Below are 24,118 nucleotides of genomic sequence, written 5' to 3'. Positions count from 1 at the left end.
AGCAGAGAGCCCTTGATCTGAAGGGAGAATGGCGGAGGGTGCGCACTTTAAAGTCCACAGCTAGATATCGCTGCCCCGCCAGTGGGCGGGATTTGGTCATGTGACTTAAAGCGGCTTAGTTTTTACTGGAACTACAGAGAGGGCGTGCAGCTGGTTCAAAATGCCGGTTCATTAGCCGGTTTCACTTTGAGTTCAGATGTCCGAAGCTACAGTTTATAATCTAATATATAAGTTTATATTTTTTTATTTAAGCACACAGAGGACTCTACACCGGTGTGTGAACATCAGGATGGAGCGGACCGGGCTGATGAACATCATCTTTACAGCGTGTTTACTGTACGGATCCGCAGGTCAGACCGAGTGTGTGTTTATAGTAAAGTGACGCTTCTTCACACACAGATAAAACAGTTTACTGTCTCACTGTACACTATCATCACTTATCACTATATATCACTCTACACTATCATCCCGAAGCTGGTTATAACGCAGTATATATATATATATATATATATATATATATATATATATATATATATATATATATATAAATCAGTCGCCTAATATTTTTCAGTAGTCCATTCAAGTAAAATGTGTGTGTGTGTGTGTGTGTGTGTGTTGCATGCCTTCAGCCTTTACCACCCATAATGCACAGCAATGGAAAGTGTCATAACAATTCGTTCAGTCAAAACACAGTATTGGTGCTGATTTTTTATTTTTTATGTTATACAAATAATACAGAATGTATGTGTGTGTGTGTGCGTGTGTGTGCGTGGCCAAAGTAGCTACTTCTTAAGTTTATGCAACATTGAAGTGACCAATCCTGCTTCACTGAAATTTTCAAGTTTCTAACTTCAGCTGTTTTGGAGGGAGGATTTTATATGAGCCCCAAAAATGGCAATTTTTGTTATACTGTCTCACTTCAGACAATAACATTGTATTAAATTATTTACATTACTTGGAGTTTTAAAACTAATATTGGTGTAAGTTTCTAGAAGCATGACCTGTAAAAACTGTTGATAGTGTCTGTAACCATGTCAAATTCATGTTACAAAATCTTTACAATTTAGCATTTTAAAATAATACACTTTTTCAGGTTTATGTGAAATCTAAATTGGCCAATTTTTATCTGAATGACAGTTAGGGTCGTTGAAAGATTTAAATTCAAAAAGGTTCCGGACACTGAAACATAAAAGCGCATGAAATTTTATTTATTAAATGTTTTTCTTTTGATCTAATAAAAGTATAAATGTGTACGGATATTTAAAAAAAAAAAAAAACATAGATCAGGACATAAGAATCATTAAGTATTAGGAATAATGGTTTATTTTATAGATTCTATTTATATAAATTCGCCTTTTTTACCTAGGGTGTGAGACACTTTAGCACTGATACCCTGATTTGGATGATTTGTTATTAGTTGAAGAGGAAAAAATAACTTTAAATACATTGATTACTTTAAAATGATCGGAATTTTGAGCGGAAATGCTGTGACACTGTAATTAGACTTTTTAAATTAAATCTTTTTTTTGTTGTTGTTGTTGTTGTTCTTGCAGATGCACAAACTCAAGTAAAAGTACCTCTGCAGTACCTCTACACTGCAGTCACACCAGGAATCTATTTCCCAGAGTTCACTGCTGTAGGTCTGCTGGACGGAGAGCAGTTTATGTCCTACAGCAGCAGCCACAGGACGCTGATCCTGAAGGCCTGGATAAAGAAGATTGAGGGTGAAGTGTATTGGCAGAGTGTGACAAAGGAACTGGAGAACAATGAGGATCATTATAAGAGCACATTCACAAGATTAATGAAAGAACTGAATCATAGTAAAGGTAAGAATAAACACATTATTAATGTTGCTATTAAGCCAATGGCAGCCATAGAACATTATTTCATAGTTGGGCGACACGATGGCGTAGTGGTTAGTGCTGTCACCTCGCACCTCCAACATCTTACATTATATACAGTACTGTGATACAGAAGTCTTAGGCACCATATTATATGCTGGACCAATTTTATTACATATGTTTATCATGTCTGCATAATTATGTACCAAATTATTTTAGTATTTCCATATATAACTTAAAAATTAATAAATAGATAACATTACGGGAGAATTTATGCTGTGATGGAAAAAAAATATAGTACAGACCAGTTTTCAGATGGAAACAAAAACCTAATGTACGCTTCTGGGATTTGCATAAAAATAGAAAGGAGCGAGTGTGACAAAGTTACCAGAAGAACTCATATCCTCCGGCAAGCTCAGTAAAACCTAACATCTGTTTTACTTATAGTACTGTGCAAAAGTCTTGGGCACATACAAAAATATGGCATAAGCAAAATGTGCTTTTGAAAACATTTCTGCATAAAATAAACTTCTATAAAGAGCAATAAGAAGTAATACAACAAACAGTCAATATTTAAAGTGAAAACTCATTGCTTAAGCCTTGAGAGCCATTGCAGAGCCTTTATATTTTACCATGTGTAACACTCGCGTAGCCAGAAAACTCTGGGTGTGTGTATCAGAAAACGTGGGTGAGTCACAGGTGTTGTCAGATTAATGGGCAAAACCTATATAATAAACCTATATAAGCTACATAGCCTTTATAAAACTTTACTTTTATTTAAGTGCACGCACAATGACGACAAAACGTTATGATGTTGTAAAATAATGAAAGCAAACAGGGATACAGCGCTATTCTGTCTCGGTTTCTGTGAACTTGAGCGCGTCAGAAAATGAACCGAAACTCCATGTACACTTGCCTCACGTGAAAAATATATTGTAGCGTTTTTACGCCGGAAGGAATGCTGGAGAGACGAGTGAGCTTATTTGCTGCCCAATGCAATGGCTGGGGGTACTTTATTAGGCACACAGCAGGTATGGCATGAGCAGCACCTTCACTCAGGAGCCTACATCCAATTCAGCGTCAGCCTGAACTGGAGCACATTTCACACGTCACACACCCCCTCACACACAAACAGGGCCGAAGCCACTAACCCAAACACCCTTCCCCATCAGGGTGAACACACCGACATCCCCGCAAGGCATGCTGGTCGTCAGCCGCCGCTCCGCCCACGCCACAATATACTTATAGAAGCAAAATGTCTGCTTTTATATGAACTAATGGGAAAAAATCAGCTTATGTAATTCGTATGAAAAGTGGATTACTACAGCGCATCCACTCACAGCTGAGACGAAAAGACACAAACTTATTAATGAAAGTAAAAAAGAACTATTAAAATGGCCAATCAGTTTCCTTGCTGTTTTCCCCGACGCATTCATAATCATCAGTCTAGTTCTGCCGGTGCGGTGTTTCTTATCCCCACCCCCATTAAAACTGTGTATTCAGAGGCTCGCCCGCGAGAGGTTGTGCGCGTGCGGTCCACTACACAGCTAAAACATATTTGTATATTATGACTGAGATAAGGCGGCTCACATCGGCGCGCGTTTCGCAAAGACAGGGCTTACTTAATACGTATAAATGTGTGTTTGTTATATTTTTGGGAAAGAGATTATAAACCTCTCATTTCGGCGCGCGCATTCATCTGACTTTAGATCAAAACTCGGCAAAGTGAAAGAGCGCACGCCGCGGGTTTACGCGAACATTTTACATTTACTAAAAGATTAATTTACAACCACATTTTGGCCTTTCACACACATGCATTGTGCTATGTTGTTTGTAGACACTTTTACTTTTCCCCTTCTAATCTACCCTTTGATCAAAATGCTCCCAATATGAGCCGACAAGAGCTCATATCGTTTCATAAAAAGAGAGGCGACATATACTTGATTAAACACTGCATTTTTTAAGTGAAAGCGCGCGCGATGTGAGCAGCTTTAATTATTAATAAGTAAATAATTATTCAATGCTGGACATAAACAGCTAAAATCTAGATGAATGTTATTCTTTAGATTGTTATTATCATGTTCTTTTGCTGTTTTGGGTTCAGCATTAAATGATTATTTGAAACTAAAGCGCCTCTTGTAGATGCCACGAGTCATTTTATCATACAAAGATCATTATGTTGTGCTCGGACCACTGACTCCAAAATTGACATTTTTACCATTAAAAATAATTTGCGCCACCTGGCGGTCATTTCACAAATTACTTTGAATTGGGACTGATTTATTTTGGCTGTTGCCGTTTGGCCACGACAGAGTGCGTGGCAGTCATAGACTTTCCCCTTGAGTAACCACTGTACAGATTACACTAAATCGTCCGTAGTGTGTTAGTGAGTTCCCCCTGCAACCCTGTATACAGAAAAAAGATTTGTAGATGAGTAAGTGAGAGTAAGTATACTACAGATTTAGCACTGAGGAGAAAATTGAGATTATTACACCAATTACACACAGCTGGATTTTATTTACTAATTAGGTGACTTCTGAAGGCGATTAGTTCCAATATATTTGAATTAGGGGTGTCAAAGTAAAGCGAGTGGATACAAATGCACACCACACTTTGTATGTTTGACATAGTAGATTTCTCATGCAGCATGCTGCCTGCAAGTGCTTCATATTAATTATTTATATTAATGTTTAAAAAGCACCAAAACAATACTATAATTATTATTATTATTATTATTACTATTTTATACTGAACAATACGTTTAATTATTTGTTGTTGATTATCTGCTGATTATTTAATTCATTTAACCTAACATTTCTCTATAAGAATGTACCACAGTTAAGCAAGAAAGGTTGTGTATAATCACCATCAGAGTGGCTTGGACTCGGCTGTAACACCATCTAAGTGACATTTTAAAGAAATCCACTGACATGCAACCATAAATGTCCTAACAACCATGGAATATACTACAATAATTGTGCACATCAGGGTATCACTATAGTGAATCTCAGACAGCAGCACTTAAGTAGATTTTCTTTTGTGTGTGTGTGTGCAGGTGTTGATACACTACAGAGGATGTACGGCTGTGAGCAGAATGGTGACGGCACCACTAGAGGATACGATCATTACGCTTACGATGGAGACGACTTCATCAGTCTGAACCTGACAACAGAAACCTGGAGCGCAGCTAATGCTAAAGCTCTGAACACCAAACACAAGTGGGAGTCTGATAGTGTTTATACCAAATACTGGAAGAACTACCTGGAGAGCACGTGTACTGACAGTTTAATGAAGTATGGCAAAGAGACACTGAAGAGGAAAGGTAAAGAGTGTGACCAACACCAACACACACTCTGATAGTGCACCCACTATTATATGTAATAACACACTCCACTAGTGTACACACTAATACACCACACTCTGAATACACACTCAGGTTTCTGGTAGGAAAAAGCAGTTTTCTCTGTGCTGTTTACAAGTTGTGGGGTTTTCTTCAATCTGTCTCTGCAGTTCGTCCTGAGGTGTCAGTGTTTCATAGACACTTGTCTCCTTCTCCAGAGGTGGTGTGTCACGCTACAGGTTTCTTCCCCAAACCACTAAATATCACCTGGCAAAAGGACGGAGAGGACGTGGGTGAGGACGTGGAGCTCAGAGAGACGTTACCCAACCAGGATGGAAGCTTCCAGAAGAGAAGCATTCTGAAAGTCCCAGCTGAGGAGCTGCAGAAACACACCTACACCTGCGTGGTTCAGCACAGCAGCTTGGAGAAGGAGTTAGTGCGAGAAGTACCAAAAGGTCCTAATAACCTAGAGCTGTAGAGAGTGAAAGCTGATTTCTTGCTGCAGCAGATAATAAAGACTCTGTGCTGATTTAACAGGTGGAAGATCAGCTGGAGTAAGGATTGCTATCATCACTCCTGTAGTCGCGGCTTTCGTTACCGTTGTTTCTGGAATTGTGATCTGGAAGAAGAAGAACTCTGGTGAGAGGAGGAAGGAGGCAGATGGGAAGTTTTTAAAGAACAGATTTACACTTTCTAATTCCTTTTGCTTCTGTTTAAGTTGAACTGATAAATTAGACGAGACAATAAGCTAATATTGACTAATTGTCTTGTGAAAGTAAATCCAGTAGACAGATTTGATACTAACTGTCTGTCCATCATCTGTGTTTCAGGCTTCAGAGCTGTTCCACCTGGATCCTGTAAGTGAACCTTTATGATCCATAAATAATGTTTAAAACCACTACATTATTTATACACAGTGTTTAGTCCCTTTGTGATGGATGTGAATGTTTTACAGCCTCTGAAGAAGATTCTTCCTCCAACAACTCTTAAAGTGTGACTGGGTGTCTTCCTGCTGAACTGAGAGAGTTAAACATGATGTAGTTTACAGTTTAACAGTCTCAGCTCAGAGCTCATGCTGTTTCTGTCTGTCCTTCTAGGAGAAATGGATCCTCTGCCAACATCCTTTATTGTGTTGCACTTTATAATTTAATTTTATTACTGTATATAGTGTATATATTGTATTAAATGTTTTATATTTTATTAAAATTCTCTTTTTTGCCCAAGTCTTTTTTTCCCCTTATTCTTTTTTAATAGAAACACAACACTTCTTTTTTTAACACTTCTTTATGTCGCTCTGTGTAAGGGTCTCCATTAACTAGCTGGTGTACTGAAGGATAAGGGGAAAAAAACTCACTTTTCTGCAGCAGCAACTGAGGGGAAAATGTTTTTCTACAAATTGCTCAGTGTGGACACCAGTTTCATTTATATTGACATTAATCTGATAGAATTTATATTTGCGGTAATCTGATAGCAGGTCAATTTATTCATTCATCGCTCCATAGGGAGAGAGAGAGAGAGAGACTGATGAAGCATGTACTGTATACCGTATGATTAGTCTTAAAACAAATGCACGTGGATCAGAAATGCTCTCTTGTGAGGATAATTTTCTGATTTGCTAATATACATCTGTTCCCTCATATCACATGCACAGTATGATTTTTAAATGCATGACTTAAGACAAACTCATTTACTGTACACATGTCAACAGATAAAATTCATGTACTGTATTACAGAGATCCATTACACAGAGACATATTTTAGGTGTTTATTTCCTTTAATTTTGATGATTATGCCTTACAGCTAATAACCAAAAATTCAGTGTCTCAGAAAATTAGAATATTACTCAAGACCAAAAAAAAGGTAAGGAAGCTGTGGACTGGTTAAAAATGAAGCGCCTTATCAAATGATTGGTTATAAGTCTGGATCCGTACAGGGCGTTGCATCTGGGTTGCCATTTGAATGAGCCAAAATTAGGTACTTAAAAAGCTAGCCAACTTATTAAGACGCCATCCAAAGTTACAGACTTTCTAGCATTATTTCCTGGATAGTGTTTATTATTAGGTTTACTACATGTACTGTGTCCCACACCAGCACATCATAATCCTGTGTGTAACTATTACTAGGACCGACCTATGATTTATCAGTGTGACTTAGAGAATGAGAAACATGAAGCTGACCATTGAACTGCATTCAGGTTCATTGAAGGAATCATGTCTGAAAAGATAACATAGTATGTTATCTGCGACATACTAATATGGGGGGGGGGATGTTTTAAACAAAGGACAGTCTATAAGGTGCGAGTCCAGTCCTGCACTGGGCCAGAACCCCGTCTTCACCAATATCCTGAGGGAGAGGGCAGTTTATAGTGAAGCTCTGCCTCTTTTACTTCTGCATCTTGTGAATACTGATGTAGGTCAAGGTAAAACACACCCAAACTTCACAGAAAAACTGAAGAGGTGCGGTAACTGCTAAAATTAATTTGTAAAGTTTTACATAAACATCAACCATTCAATATGTATAAAAATAGGAAATACTATAACAATGGGTTACTGTATCACACTGCAAGTCCCGGTTTGACTTAAACCTTTTTAATTCCTTTGTTGTCCCCGTACCAATTTTTTGAGCCCTGTAGCAGGCATCAAATTTGAAATGTCATTTGAAAGTGTTTAAAGGAGTAAAATTTTCTGTTTAAACATATGTTCTCTATGTTCTTTTGTGAATAAAATATTTCCTCATGTGATCTGAGAGTCTCTTAGAAATTGTGTCGCAGTCCGGCCCTCACTGAAGGCACGGAACCCAAGGATGTGTGCTGAGCCCCCTCCTCTTCGAGCTGCTGACCCATGACTTCACACCATCTCACAGGTCTAACCTCTTTATCAAGTTTGCGGACGACACGATTGTGGTGAGTCTCTTTAGCGACAGAGATAAGATTAACTACAAGAGTGAGTTGAGCCACCTAGCCAGGTGGTGCACAGACAACAATCTCTCTCTAAAGGATGGAAAAGATGAAGGAGATTGTAGGCGATTACAGGAGAGCACACACCCAGCACTCTCCTTCTCATCAATGGTGTGACCATGGAGAGGGTGAACAGCACCACATTCCTGGGTGTGCATATCACAGAAGATCTCTCCTGGACCAATAACACTGCAGCACTGGCCAAGGAAGCACGGCAGTGTCTCTACTTCCTCCACAAGCTGAGAAGATCCAGAGCCCCGACCCCCATTATGTGCACCTTCTACATAGGTACCATAGAGAGGATGCTGACCAGCTGCATCACTTTGTGGTACGGTGCCTGCAACGTGTCCTGCAGAAAGACGCTCCAGTGGATAGTGAGAGCAGCTGAAAAAATTGTTTGTGTCTCTCTCCCCTTCCTCGAGGATATAAAATAGAGCTCTCAGCATCACCCGTGACCCTACCGACCCAACTCAGAGCTTCTGAAGTCTGCTGCCATCAGGAAGGAGACTGCAGAGACCGCTTCATCCATCAGGCGGTCAGGAATCTCAACTCTGCCGCCGCTTTGCTCCTCGGCCAGCCAGTTGCAATGCAGTATATATGCATATATATGATAATATATATGCTGCATATAGGAAAAATTGAGGTGAATATATGTGCATATACAGGCCATATAGGTCTCCTGTATTGCTTTTTTATATCCACATATAAGCCCTACTGTATATGTACATACAAGATATGTCTCCTATATAGCTCATGGCAGGATCTGGTCATTTTAGCTCATATCTCACTTTGGCAACTGTCATACATGATGCGCTCATATGTTCTATTATCAAGGCAATAACTAAGAACTAACCAAAAAAAAAGCAAAAAACTTATGTGCAAACACGTGAAAATGTTATCACATGTAATTGGCATGTTATGTAATTTAACTATAGTTATACACATTTTAGAATTTCTGTTTCACTTCATTATCTGCTAATTACCCGAGGCAGGACACGCCCACATGCCAATCACACGGAAATCAGTCTGGCTAATTTACATACTAAGCCACGCCCCCGGACACTGGCATAAAAAACACACACACAAAGACAGGCTTGAGTTTGCACACAGATTCAGTTTTCTGCGTGTTTGGAAGATGACACGCGCTACTACACATCCAAGGAAACTCTTCAGAATGTTCTGGAAAGTGGGAGGAGTTTACATTTACCTCAGAAGAAGACTGTGTGGCCCTGAGGACGAACGGGAGCATTTTGAAGAGAGAATATCCAACAGAGGACACACTGGTTAAGTTATTAAGTCTTATATATATATAACTCTTATTCTGATAATATTAAACTAATATTAGTAAATATTTTCCTCACTTCAGCTAGCTCTTGTCAGCTTGTGTGACACATTGGCTTTCAATGCCATTTACATAGTTTAGGTAAATCATGCTAACATGCTGTCTGTAGCACAAACATGATATTTCCCGGTGGCTAAGCTAATGCCTTATGGAGTTTACAGATGTTTATAAATGTTCTAATGTATTTCCCCTTGTTTTGGATAGCTTTAGATTATGGTTGCTAATATGTATTTGGCTCCGTTTTGGTTAGCTTATAACACTGTTTCATATCTTTATCATTAATCTGCATTTATACATAAAATCCTATTAACTATTGGGAAGCTAAGCGAGAATCAGTATGAAACATGAAAAATTTCTAAAAGTTGCCAATAAATTAATATTGTGATGTAAAATTATTTTTCAGATTGAAAGGGCTCTGGGGTGTTTTGCCAGGCAGAAGCGTGGAGAGCAGCCCGCCTTGCCACCTCTGCTACTGCCATGGTGCGGAATCTGCTGCTGGGCACCTTCGACTCTGAGACTTTGCTGCAACCTAAATGGTACAAAACATGTTCCTAATCTCTTCTGTCCTTAAAAAAAAAAAAACAAGTCAGTCATATTCTGTGGAATAAATTATGTTTGTGTGCGGGCCATCGCTTTTTTGTATTTTCGTGGACCTCAAGAAAAAGTGAAGTGTATATAAAAAAACTCCTGCTTTCTCCACCTTCATTGCACCCCCCTTTAATAATAATTTTGAAATATTACTTCAAGTTCGGAAGCCAACCAGAGGGGATGGGAAGCAGCTGGTCGCGTTTATTAGGCATTGGAGACTGCATAAGGTAGGGCACCCATTATTGTTACTGTATCTGCTTGGGACCTACAGTATATACTAATTAATCGCTTGCTCACTTCTTAATCCTACCTTTTCTCTAAAGCCACATTTCTAAGGTATTGCGCTATAAGGTGTGTAGTCCTCTATTTTGTAGAACATATAGTGTTGCAAATAACCTCGTGGCACTGATTGTTGTCGTCTGAAGTTTTAATAAATAATCATTTATTATTATTATTTTTGTCTTATTATTTTTGTCTTCTCTAGATGCTACATTGAAGAAGTGGCCGGCAGCCACCCAAGGGCAGACATCTATCAATTCAAAGCTCAAGGAGCTGAGAAGGTCCTCAAAAAAAAAAAAAAAAAAAAAAATATATATATATATATATATATATATATATATATATATTTCTTCCTGTTGAGTTTTTTTTCTTATTTTTGTTTTTGTACTATATTTTTGTTCTTTTACTATTTGATTGTTCTTAAAAAAATAAAAAAATAAAAATTCTACATTTTGGGCTTTTATTTGTTGTCTAGCAGCTATGGATTTTAATAATTTTACTAATATCTAGGTAAAAATACAGGTGCATATATGCACATAGGTACATGTATGCATGTATATATGTGTGCATATATGCACCTATATGTTTACCTAGATTTTAGTAATGCATACATATATGCGTACATATATACGTGAATACACGTACCTACATAGGTACATATATGCACGTATGTATGTACGCATATATGTACATATAATATAGGAAAACGGCCAATTTTATATATGTCACATATATTAAAATCCTATATCAAACCTATATTAAAACATATATGTTTATATAGGTTTTTTCCGTGTGGAAAAAAAACTTTATAAAGTAACTCTTAATTACTGTTATAATCTTAGTTTGTGTTATTTAGGTGTTTTTATTTCTTTTGTTTACTATTTTGTTCTTTTACATTGTAATTTTTGTACTTAGTGTTGTTTGTATAGGACTGAGAGTAACGTAATTCCAATTCTCTATATGTATGTACTGTACACGTAGAAGCCTCATGTAGGTGTCGAGGCTTCACCCAGCCAACAGTTTCACCAAAAGCTTTATTTCATTCAAGCGCTCATTGTGCTGCCACCTAGTGGACAAATTTTGTGTAGCATCACAAGCAGACAACACAATTAATAATTCCATGCAGCTGCACTGTTTAAGAAAATGTTTCTGCAAATAATCAACATCTCTGAATATTTCAGTATAACATATGAGTTCACCAGCCTTTACTTAAGCGCCGAAGGAAACGGTCACGTGATTCCAGCAAACGCGAGGCTTCGTTTGTCGTTGGTCACGTGACTCAGGGAACCGAGAGAGAGAGAGAGAGAGAGAGAGAGAGAGACACTTCGAAGCGAGGTTTCCTTTGGACACGCCCCTTCTGCTCGATATGGGAAGTTTGGATCTTTTAGTGACTCGGTTCTTTGAATCTTGTTCATCAAAATAAATGAATCTTTTGTGAGTCATTTAGTTCATTTCATTATTTTGTTCAGAAATAAAATAAAATGTTACATTTTCAATAAACAGACCCCCAACACGTCTGGCTATAGTTCCAGTAATGTAAATATTACAATGCAGCTAAAGGCATATCAGGTCTGAGTCGTTCGTTCTTTTGTCACGTGACTTTACACAGGGAACAGAATTGAACTGGTTCGGTTCTGCGATGGTTTGCGCATGCGCTCTCAGTAGAAAATGAATGAATCACTCTCTGAGACTCGTTCTTCTGAGTCATGTTAAAGACTCGTTCAAACAGAGCGAATCTTTCATCAACGATTCATCACTAGTACGACTTTCGGATCTTCTGTGTCACAGTAACTGTATCATCACTAACTTTTCCTGCCTAAAGGTTTGGAGTGTAAATGGCCCGTGACAGCGCTGTAATTAAGGTTCTACTTATTCTCACTTTCTCTGTTCATCTTTCATTAGCAGGTGAGTTTAGAAATGTAGAGTTTTATTCTATAGACTTACACACTGTGTCTGTAATCACAGCAGGTTTACACTGTTTAAATGATCTGTCTTTAAATTCAGAGAACCGAGGAGCAAATCACAGTGAGGGGAAAAAGTTTAACATTAATTTAACTGTGGATTTATTCTGCACCATACATGTATTATAAGATCAGAAACAGTTTCAGTTATGACATGTGATTGTTCAGCTGACTATAGTCACAAGTTCTGTTTTTTCTTTAAGTCAGGAGGGCAGAACCAACACACTAACGTAGGTTACTGTAAGACCACATGGTCTCAAACAATTTTTCAAAACAATTTCTCCCAGTGTTCTCAGAGGAACTTCTTAATGTGTCATTCATTTCAGCAATTTATGTCCAAATGATCCAAATAGACAAGTATATCGATCCAGATGATGATTACTGTGCACCTGCTTATAAACAGTTTAATGATTAGTGTTTATACAGTTTATATGTTTTTACAGATGTTGGACAGATGTTTACTTGAAGCTGTTTTACACTAACAGACTAATTCCATTTATCATCATTACAACACTTTTATTCTATTTTATATTATTCTATTTTTTATTTAAACTGATCTTATTTACTACTCTGTGTGCCTTAAATTGTCCCCTGGGGATAAATATATATATATATATATATTTTTTTTAATTGAATTGAAAACAGTCGTAAAGTAGAGGATCTGGGGACGTCACATACTTCTATTGAAGAATTCTTGCCTTTTGATTACTGATTGCGTGTGTTACCATGTTTAAGTATTGGCAAGATCATTTTGTATGGACGTCTAACAGTGTCAAAACTTTTCAAAGCAAAATACCATGTTAAATTACATGAACTGAACAAAAACATGTCATTATAATATTTTTTTTTCTTCAGTGTAATTTGTCCTGGGTGGCGAAAAATCCTTACAGTCAATACAAGTCCACACGAATGTCCAGTTCTGCAATTTATATGAAAATTAAATTCAAGCATCAAAAATTTAGGGCAAAATATGGATCTTTCTAAATTGCTGTTTGAAAATATATTCGGTTGTTATATTCAGGTAATAAAGCTGAGGTAGAAATAATTCACATCTTTCCATCTGGGATATCACAGGAAGAACAAAAGATTGCTGGTTGCTGCAGTTTGATCCACAGTGTACTTAACCGTGTGCTTCCTGCTCTCTGTGCAGTCTCCTTCTCAGGGAACTCCTTGCCGATCAGAATGCAGAACTTCTAACTAACAGGCTGGACTGCCAATTGAACGGCAGACAAAAATGGGCTTATGCGATAAATACAGATCACAGTAATTAGCATTTCATTGTTCTTACTGTGGTATCCCGGGTGTGAAGTAATCTGAATTTTAATACAAACATTTTGGCAGCCTGGATTTGTGAGGCTAAAAAATAATAATAATGATGGTATTTTTAACAGCTGAATATATTTTTTGACCAGAAAAGTAAGCTATTTGTTTTTGCACTTAATTTTAACTGCTTGAATTATATACAACCAGCATAAATTGCAGTCCTGAAAATTTTAAGCACTGTAAACGCTGTAGGGAATGCAATGCAATGCAAAAAAAAAAAAAAAGTATTGCGACAAGTTTTTATTCAGTGTACATAATTTAACATGCTATGTATATCTTGGTAATGTTATAATTCTACAATTTTTAATCAACAAATATCTTCTTTTTATAAGCCAATTATATTTTATTTTGTTCTTTTTATTTGCTTTATTTTAATTGTGATGAGTTTTATTAAAACACTGTAAACCTTTACAGACAGGCACACACTTATGTATTTCTACACTGGAGTCACAGGACTGAATTTCCCAGAGTTCATTGCGGTTGTTCTGCTGGATGGAGAGCAGTTTGCGTACTATGACAGTAACATCAGGGAGGCGATCCCAAAGAAGAAGTGGGCACAAAAGTTAAAGTCTGATGAGCCACGTACCTGGGACAGTGTGACCGAGAGGATGTGGGCTCACCAGGAAAAATTCAAAGTCAATGTGGCTACAGCAATGCAGACCTTTAATCAGACCAAAGGTAAAACACACTAAGAACTTTATTCAGTAACACACATCCCTAAATACTACGGATGGAAATAACCATGCGATATCTAGGGGCTAATTTGATTTATATTGCGATTCTATAAGTATAACAGTTTTATAAATATCCTGATTCAATATAATCTTTTTTTTTCAGATTTTTAAGGAATTTTAAGATCTTCTATATTTAAAAAAAATGTTGAGTCATAACTTAAAACTTTAATAACTTTATAGCTTTATTCACCAGCTTCATGTACAGTACCTTAAAACATTAGTTTTTGACATACATTTAACATACAAGAGTGTAACATTTAACTTAAAATTAAATTAAATTATTATTCCTAAACAAACTTAGCAAGTATTTAATTCCCACCACTGTTGCGCCACTTGGGAGCTTCAATTCAATTTAATTTTATTTGTATAGCGCTTTTAACAATTGTCATTTCCGCAAAGCAGCTTTACACAATCAAAAGAATTATTTAAATTTGTAAGGAATGTGAATGTGTATGAATCAAAATGGTCAGACAGTCCCTGATGAGCAAGCTGAGGGCAACAGTGGCAAGGAAAAACTCCCTAAGATGGTAATAGGAAGAAACCTTGAGAGGAACCAGACTCAACAAGGAATCCATCCTCATTTGGGTGAAACAGAAAGCAGTAAATGATCTGCATTCATACTGTGTGTTAGGTGGCAGGCAGTTCAGCTATAACAGTTGATGTTAATTGATGTTAATATAGAGTCCAGGTAGTTACTGGAGACTCAGGTAGACTTGTAGGAAATTCCAGTCTTGAACTATCGAGCAACTGCAGCCAAGTCAAGTCCTCAGAGAAACAGCAGTCAACACCAGTCAAGGCCAGAACCGTCTTCATAGTGGAGTGAAACCATCCCCAGACACCAGACGCATCCCAAAGAGACATGGGGCATCCATGCGACGAGATCCAGAGGGAAACACAAGCATAAGGGCTTCATGAGATGTAAAGCAAACAATCACCTCACCGTCAACAAACCTGAGTGATCAATGAGAGTCGGGAGGACAGCATCTAACCATACCAGTTCACCATAATACTCTACGTCCATGAGTCCCCCAGATCTGCTCCTTTACCCAAGATAAATCTATTTATAAAAATGCTTGATTAAATAAATAGGTTTTTAGCCTTGACTTAAACACTGAAACTGTGTCTGAGTCCCGAACACTATTTGGAAGACTATTCCATAATTTTGGGGCTTTGTAAGAAAAAGCTCTGCCCCCAGCTGTAGTTTTCATAATATGCGGTACTGACAAGCAGCCTGCATCCTTTGATCGAAGTAGGCATGGTGGATCATAAGACACTAGCAGTTCACTCAGATACTGCGGTGCGAGACCATTTAATGCTTTATATGTCAAAAGTAGTATTTTAAAATCAATGCGGAAATTCACAGGGAGCCAATGCAGTGAAGATAAGGTAGGGGTGATGTGCTCCTATCTTCTGGTTCTAGGAAGGACTCTCGCTGCTGCATTCTGAACTAATTGAAGCTTGTTTATGCACCTACAGTAGTTGACCAACCAGACAGTAGGGCATTACAATAGTCCAACCTTGAGGTGATAAAAGCATGAACTAGTTTTTCTGCATTGTTTAGCGACAATATATTTCTTATCTTGGCAATATTTCTGAGGTGAAAGAATGCTATCCTGGTAATATTATCTACATGAGCTTCAAATGAAAGGCTGGAATTTATAATCACACCGAGGTCTTTTACTGTTGCACTTGATGGAACAGAAAGGCCATCCAAAGTTAAAGTGTGATCTAAAATATTACTTATGCGGTCCTATGACTAGAACTTCTGTCTTATCAGGATTAAGCAAAAGCAAGTTAATTAGCATCCAATCTCTTATATCCTGCACACATTGCTCAACTTTAGTGAGCTGGTTTTTCTCATATGGTTTTGCTGAGATATATTACTGTGTCACCAGCATAACAATGAAAACTAATACCATGTTTCCGGATTATGTTGCCTAGAGGAATCATGTAAAGGGAAAAAAGCAGTGGGCCTAAAACTGAACCTTGTGGATCACCAAACTCCACCAGAGAACATGCAGAATAATCACCATTTAAGTCTATATACTGATAACGATCGGTCAAATAGGATCTGAGCCAGACTTCACTTGGCACAGAATCTTGTTTATACAGTAGGCATAGAAAAGAATCATCCCCCTTTAAAAATTATATCATTTTGTTGCATTGCAGCCTGAAATGAAGACAGACACAGTTTTTTTTTATTCAGCTGTAACTCAGTGCATCTTTTTACATCTAAGTTAAATGTATAACACCAACATGTCAGGAAAAAATCACTGATTTGGAAAAAGATTAACCTGGCTTCTAAAAATGATCAGGTGAAGCTAATCACCTTCTCAGTGGCTCACAAAGCTTTGCACATCTAGACTTTGCACTATTTGTCTGCTCTTATTTGCAGAACTGCTCAAGTTTAGTTACATTTGATGGTGACTGTTTGTGGACTGCAGTCTTTAAGTCATTCCACAGATTTTTATTGCGGTTTAAGTCTGGGCTCTGACTAGGCTGTGCAAGAACGTTTATCTTTTTCCTCTTTTAACCATTGTGTGGTGAGTTTTGCTGTGTGCTTTCGATCATTGTCATGTTAGAAGGTAAACCGTCAACTTTCTGGCAAAGGGCAGCATGTTTTCCACAAGAATTTGACTCTTTTTTGCCTTATCCATTCTACCCGGACAAGTGCTCCAGGCCCTGCTGCAGAGAAACACTCCCATAACAGGATATTACCACCTCTATGCTTTACTGTAGGAATGGTGCTATTGGGATGGTGAGCTCTATTGGATTAATGCCAGATATATGGTTTGGTGTTGTGGCCAAATATTTTTTTTGACCACCTGTGTTTTTGCAAAGCTCAGTGATGATTGCATGTGCCCCTTCTTAAGGAGTGGCTTTCTTTCTTGCAACCCTCTCAAGCCACATTTGCGGAGACTTTGTAACATTGTTGTCACATGCACACAATGACCACTCTTTCTTTGTGATAAATTCCCCCAACTGCTTCAGAGTTGCTGTAGGCCTTTTGGTAGCCTCTCCGACTAGTTTCCTCCTGGCTCTTTTATCCAGTTTGGAGCGATGTCCTGATTCAGGGACCAAATATTTTCTACTTCTTAATAAAAGACCTCATTGTTCTTCTAGGCAGTGATAAAGCCTTTGATTTTCTATTTGATCTATCTCCTGACTTGTGCCTATGCACAACCTTTTTCTATATCCACTGGTGGTGGTGATGAGGGGGGAATGGAAAAAAAAACAGATGTGTTAAATACTTTATGAAAAGGTATGTGCAAAATTATTCTTTTTATTAAAAAAATGTTAGACAACTCAACTGAACAAATTTTATCACTGATGTGTGTGTGTGTGTGTGTGTTTCTGTTTATCCACAGGAATACATACATGGCAGCAGATGTTAGGCTGTGAGCTTTATGATAATGACACCACTAAAGGATACACACAGTACGGTTGTGATGGAGAAGATTTCATGAGTCTGGATTTGAAGACTGTCTCCTGGAGTGCAGCCAAACCTCTAGCTGTAATGACTGAAAGCAAGTGGGAGTCTAAAGTAAACCGTGCTAAATACTGTAAAGACTTCCTGACGTCTGAGTGTGGAGAGCATTTAAGGAAGTTTGAGACTTACAGCAGAGTGACTTTGAAGAAGAAAGGTAAACTGTGTAATCTGCTCAGTTACATTTTCACACACACACACACACACACACACACACACACACACACACACACACACACACACACACACACACACACACACAGAAACACACTATTTGACCCTCTACCCACTAGCTAAGCAGACTGTAGCTTCTTTCTGGAAAAAGAAATTGCCATCTCCATGAAGCTTGTCAGCAGTTCGAAGCATGAAGTGCTATACAGTGTCCTGGTAGATGCCTGCATTTACTTTGGACTTTGGATAAAATACAGTGGACCAACACCAGCAGGTGACTATAGCAGACTGTGGAAACTTTAAACTGCACTTCAATCAACCTATATTTTGTGTTCTCTACTTTTTCTCCAGACTCTGAGACCTTAATTTCCAACAGCCAGAAAACATTTACTTTCATCTGAAAAGATGACTATGGACCACTGTGAAACAGTCCCGGTCTTTTTTCTCCTTCTTACACTGTCAGTGCTTCAGGAGTGGCTTGATGCTAGAAATGCAACAGCAATATACATTATCTGTCTTTAGTGGCTTTTGATGCACTGAGCCTCCCTCCTTGAGAAGCTCTCCCAAGTTCTTGAATCATCTTTGCTTGGTATTCTTCTTAAGGCTGCAGTCATTCCTGATGCTTGAGGCTCTTTTCCTACCACACTTTACTCTTCCAGTAAATTTTTCATGAATATGATTTAATACAGAACCTTTTGTGATAATAATCATCTTCTGGACAAGTGTCACGTCAGCAGTCTTCTCCATGTGTTTACTGAACTAGACTGAGCGATTCACTGTATTTATACCCCATGGATTGTAATTTAACTCAAAATGAAATATTCTAATATTTTCTGGTACTGGATTTTTGATTTTTACTATTTAAAGCCATAAATAAATATTTTTTAAATAAAATTACAAAACACTTTTTTTAAATGCAGTGTATATGTTATATGTACTGTATGTGTTTTACACACTCACACAAACATATTTATTATCTATACCACTTAGGCCATTTCAGTTATCCCTGTCTCCAGCAATGTCCTCTTGCGGGACCTTTAACTTCTCTCAGGCCCCTGAAAGATACAGTGCTGTGAAAACGTATTTGGCCCTTCCTGATTTTTTTTTTTTTCATATTTGTCACACCTAAATGATTGAGATCATCAAGCAAATTTTTAAATTAAACAAGGTAACCCAAGTAAATACAAAATACAGTCTTAAATTAGATTTATTACCTAATTTACTTAACCTATTTTAGTCTACTTAAAACCTAGCCCTGCTGCATAACCCAAGTATGCTTAAACTTGAGGTCATGAACTGATGGCTGGACATTCTCCTTCAGGATTTTTTGGTAGAGCACATAATTTATGGTTCCATACATTATGGAAGTCATTCAGGTCAGGTTCTTTAGCTGTTGTTCTGGGTTTTATGTGAGAGGTTCAACCTGGATGAGGATGTTCTCCTGGAGTAATTTTGTTAGGCTGGCCAGTACTGATAAGGATTACCACTGGTCCAAGTTTTCTCCATTTGTGGATAATTGCTTCACTGTAGTCCCAAAGCTTTAGAAATTACTTTGTGACTTTTTCCAGAATTATAAATGTCAATAACTTTGTTTCTCATCTATTCCTAAATATTTTTTTCTTTTGTTTGGGAGATAACGTGAGATCTTTTAAATGTGCTTGACTTTGTTAGACAGGCTATATTTAAGTGTTTCTTGATTCAACAGGTCTGGCAGTAATCAGGCCTGGGTGTGGCAAGTGAAATCTAACTCGGCTTTCCAAAAATGTGGTTAATTACAGTTCATTCATGATGTAGAAAGGAGGGCAAATATTTATTTATTTATTTTTTAGGCCAGGTAGGCTAGGCAGCTTTTTTCCTTAATAAATAAAATCTTTTAAAAACTGCATTTTGTATTTATTCGCATTATGTTTGTTTAATATTAAAATCTCAGTCATTTAATTGTGACAAATATGTAACAAAAAAAGGGGGAAAGGGGATATATAATTTTTTACAGGACTGTATAATACCACCAGCATGTCCAGCTGGCCCTACCTGGAACACCTTTAATGGAAGTCAATGGTCCAAATCACCTCAACTGGTTCCTTTCGATGTGTCTCCTTTAAGCTCATTCTCGATTCACAACTCACAAATCTCAGAGAGAAAGCCAGACACCTCCTATGAAAGATACTTATTTCAGCCACTTGTTTTTGCAAACTTGTTACTTTGGTCATTTTCTGGTACCAAAAAAAAAAAAAAGTTCTTGATCATAGTTGAAGGTAGGGATGTACACTGACTGGTAAATCGAGATCTTCACCCTATGACTCAGCTGCCTCTTTACCACTAAGGTTCAGTACAGTGACTACATACCTGCAAACAGAATCCCTGCAGAAGCTGCACCAAACCTATGGTCAGGGGGAGGTCAGTAAAGGCATTGGACTACGGTTCGGAATGTGCCAGGTTCAAACCTCACTACCACCAAGTTGCCAATGTTGGGCCTTTAACCCTTAACTGCTTATATAATTAGATAAAAATGTAAGTTGCATCTGCCAAATGCCCAAATGTAAATATCACAATCTCCTTTTCCATGACTCGTGAACAAGACCTTGAGATACTTCAACTCCTTCACCTAGGATAGGTTCTCCACCTCACCTGAAGGGAGCATGCCATCCTTTTTCAGGAGAGAACCCTAAATTTAGAGGTGCTGATCCACATCCGACTGTCTTACAACTCTGTTTCATCTCACACTCTGCTCAGCTGCAAACTGTTAAATTGAAGGGTGATGGTCCCCCTGCAATAGTGCCAGGAGGACATCATTATCTGCAAAAAGCAGCATTGGCATCTTTTCCAATAGAGCATCTACCAGGGATGGAGAGGATGGTGGCACCCCAGCAATTGGCACACACTCTCTGGTCCCCTTTTTTTTTTTTTTTTTTTTTTTTTTAAGATGGGGACCTTCACCCTTATTTTTCCGGTCCAAAGCCACTGTACAGTACTTGAGGTCTATGTGATGTTGTACAGTCATGTCCATAACAACATTCCAACAACATAGAGAACCTTCAGCATTTCTGGATTAATCTCATCCCCCCCTTGCCACTGCAGAGTTGTTTAAAATTGTTTAAAAAAGTGGGGGCATTCAGACGCACCTACTGCCCCCAGTCCCACTTCCTGTAAGGCAGGCATTGGCCTTTGGTCCACAAGTTCCTCCTTACAACTTTTCCAACTTTCAACAGAGACCAATAGATACTTTTAGTTTAAAAGATCAGTGAATCAACCTGATCCAAAGTTTAATATTCCTCAGACTGCTTGTTTCATAAGACCATCCCATCACCCAAAAATACCTTTTTAAGTACATTGCCAGGTACCAATTTAATAGGTTATTACAGTAAACATAGACCAGAGAGTGCAAGTCGTGGCCAAGATGAGGGATGTTTTATAATCCATTTTTTTTTTTTTCTTTTAAGAATGTGGTTATATTTTTGAAATATTCCCTGATGCATGAAAATTGTGTGACTTTAAATTAAAATAGAGTTTTCAGCTGGAGAATTAATTGTGTGTTAAATGAATTCAAGTGCTTTATCAGTGAGCACATGGTGCAGCCGGGGATGCTGTATACGAAGAAATTTGTTTTGTTTGGAACAAAACGTCCAGCAAATCTCAATCATGGAAAAACTGTAATAACCCTGTATAGCACTTTATATTAAAGATTAAGTTTATTTTTTATTATTATTATAATTAATATTATCTGTTATTAGTTACACAAAACTAGCTTTTACATCTTTATAGCAAAAAATGTTTCCTTTTTTTATTATTATATATATAGCACTTTTAACAATGGTCATTGTCCCAAAGCAGCTTCAAAAAAATGAAAAAAAAAAAAAAAAAAATTTGGATTTGTGTATGTGTGAGAAAAATGTGTCTAGATAATAATGAGATGAATGAATGAATTTACTTCATAAATAACTTGCTTTATGATTCTTTTATTTATAAGGAAAATCCTGAAACACTTCTAATTTAAATCATTTAAATTATTTAAATTAATTGCAGGCACTTTACCTCATGTTATTTAAAACTAAAACAATCTTGCTAAATGTATTAATATTCACGCATCTGTGTGACTCCGCAGTTGTCCCTAAGGTGTCAGTATTCCAGGAACACTCTCCTTCTCCAGAGGTGGTGTGTCACGCTACAGGTTTCTTCCCCAAAGCACTAAACATCACCTGGCAGAAGGACGGAGAGGACGTGCATGAGGACGTGGAGCTCAGAGAGACGTTACCCAACCAGGATGGAAGCTTCCAGAAGAGAAGCATTCTGAAAGTCCCAGCTGAGGAGCTGCAGAAACACACCTACACCTGCATGGTTCAGCACAGCAGCTTGGAGAAGGAGTTAGTGCGAGAAGTACCAAAAGGTCCTAATAAACTAGAGCTGTAGAGAGTGAAAGCTGATTTCTTGCAGCAGCAGATAATAAAGACTCTGTGCTGATTTAACAGGTGGAGCAACGATCCCTATCATTGCTGCTGTAATCGCGGCTCTCATCGCTCTCGTCGCTGTTGGTGCTAGAATTGTGGTCTGGAAGAAGAAGAACTCTGGTGAGAGGAGGAAGGAGGCAGATGTGAAGTTTTTAAAAAATAATACATTTTTGATACTAACTGTCTGTTCATCGTCTGTGTTTCAGGCTTCAAACCTGTTCCAGCCAAACCCTGTAAGTGAACCTTTATGATCCATAATTAATGTTTCAAACCACTACATTATTTATACACAGTGTTTAGTCACTTTGTAATGGATGTGAATGTTTTACAGCCTCTGAAGGAGATTCTTCAACCAACAACTCATAAAGTGTGACTCTGTGTCTTCCTGCTGAACTGAGAGAGTAAGACATGATGTAGTTTACAGTCGAATATGGAATAAACATCTGTGTGTGGAGGAAAGTAACATTCAGTCTCAGCTCAGAGTTCATCCTCTTTCTGTCTGTCTGTTTCTCTAGGAGAGATGGATCCTCTGCCAATGTCCTCGAATGTTCTGCACATTACAATTTTATAATAGTTTATTATTATTATTATTATTATTATTATTTTGTAAATACTGTATATATTTAATTAAATGATTTATATTTTATGGAAATTTCCCTTTTTGCCCATGCCTTTTTTTTTAAGAAACAACACAATAGTTCTTTAGGTCGCTCTGTATTAGGGTGTCCACTAACTCTCAGTTTATTTGAGGTTTTCTGCTGCCTATTCATCTACATATAGTCTATTCTGTAAACGATTTGATCACAACTTCAGCTGGTACATAAAGAACAAAAACAGCGTATTAAACCTCATAATCATTATTTCTAAACTCTCCAAAAACATTGCCAGGTTTTGTACTGAAGATTGAAAAGAGCAAAAACTCACTTTCAGTTTTTTTTTAAATGCATGACTTAAAATCTATCAAACACCATAGGCATGACAGAACTTGTGACAAACATTTTTAAATTAGATACACACTGGACTTTGTGCTTTTACATCAAATAATGTTATTTTACACCTTTGGATGAGCCCTTATTTAAATTATGTAGTTAACTACCCCAAGATAATTAAAAATACCCAAAATGGTTGGCCCATATGCTGATCAGAACCTGCAGGAAGATTTAGCAGACTCATGAGTGGTGGTGCACCGTTTCACAAGACCTTCATGGTAGAGTCAGCAGAAGGAAACCTTACCTGTGTCCCAATCATAAAATCCAATGTCAGAAGTATCCAACAGAACATCTACAGAAGCCTGATGCATTTTGGAAACAAGTGCTGTGGACTGATGAAGTTAAAATAGAACTCTTTGGCCACATCAGCAAAGGCATGTTTGAAGAAAAAAAGGAGCAGCATTTCATGAAAAGAACACCTTGCCAACTAATAAGCATGGGGGTGGATCTATCATGCTTTAGGGTTGTGTTTTCGGGTGGAGGGAAAAATGAATTCCAATAAATACCAGCAAATTCTGGGCAAATACAGGGTTTTTCAAAGGCATATTTGGCCGAGTTTGTTGTAACGTATAGTTTTTATTTCATCACAATCGGACCACAGGAAGAGAAGATATGCTACTTTAAATGGAAAATGCCCTTAATTTTTTTATTTTTTTATTAAT

The 24,118-nt window shown here is 37.6% G+C and overlaps 2 protein-coding genes across 4 annotated transcripts; both read left to right on the top strand.

Annotated features, from left to right (window-relative positions):
• Window positions 1–244: 244 nt before the first annotated feature.
• On the top strand, window positions 245–6,415 carry LOC128509417 (DLA class I histocompatibility antigen, A9/A9 alpha chain-like). Of its 3 annotated transcripts, none has more exons than XM_053481154.1 (7): window positions 245–350; window positions 1,554–1,826; window positions 4,897–5,163; window positions 5,352–5,636; window positions 5,719–5,820; window positions 6,012–6,038; window positions 6,137–6,415. In XM_053481154.1, exons 1-7 carry the CDS (start codon window positions 290–292, stop codon window positions 6,169–6,171), a joined length of 1,050 nt encoding a protein of 349 aa, XP_053337129.1. In that variant the 5' UTR covers window positions 245–289; the 3' UTR covers window positions 6,172–6,415. The 3 variants fall into 3 exon arrangements, with proteins under 3 accessions (XP_053337129.1, XP_053337130.1, XP_053337128.1); XM_053481155.1 differs by having other exon boundaries at window positions 6,279–6,411; XM_053481153.1 differs by lacking the exons at window positions 6,012–6,038; window positions 6,137–6,415 and having other exon boundaries at window positions 5,719–6,004.
• Window positions 6,416–12,039: 5,624 nt separating this feature from the next.
• On the top strand, window positions 12,040–23,035 carry LOC128509419 (BOLA class I histocompatibility antigen, alpha chain BL3-7-like). Its single transcript, XM_053481158.1, has 8 exons — window positions 12,040–12,251; window positions 14,045–14,308; window positions 17,733–18,008; window positions 22,125–22,406; window positions 22,489–22,587; window positions 22,674–22,700; window positions 22,799–22,868; window positions 22,983–23,035. Exons 1-7 carry the CDS (start codon window positions 12,182–12,184, stop codon window positions 22,831–22,833), a joined length of 1,053 nt encoding a protein of 350 aa, XP_053337133.1. The 5' UTR covers window positions 12,040–12,181; the 3' UTR covers window positions 22,834–22,868; window positions 22,983–23,035.
• The last annotated feature ends 1,083 nt before the right edge of the window (window positions 23,036–24,118 follow it).

Source organism: Clarias gariepinus, chromosome 21, assembly GCF_024256425.1.
Source record: "Clarias gariepinus isolate MV-2021 ecotype Netherlands chromosome 21, CGAR_prim_01v2, whole genome shotgun sequence".
NCBI lineage: Eukaryota > Metazoa > Chordata > Actinopteri > Siluriformes > Clariidae > Clarias > Clarias gariepinus.
Note: the sequence above shows the minus strand (reverse complement) of the source record. Positions and strands in the feature narration are given on the sequence as shown.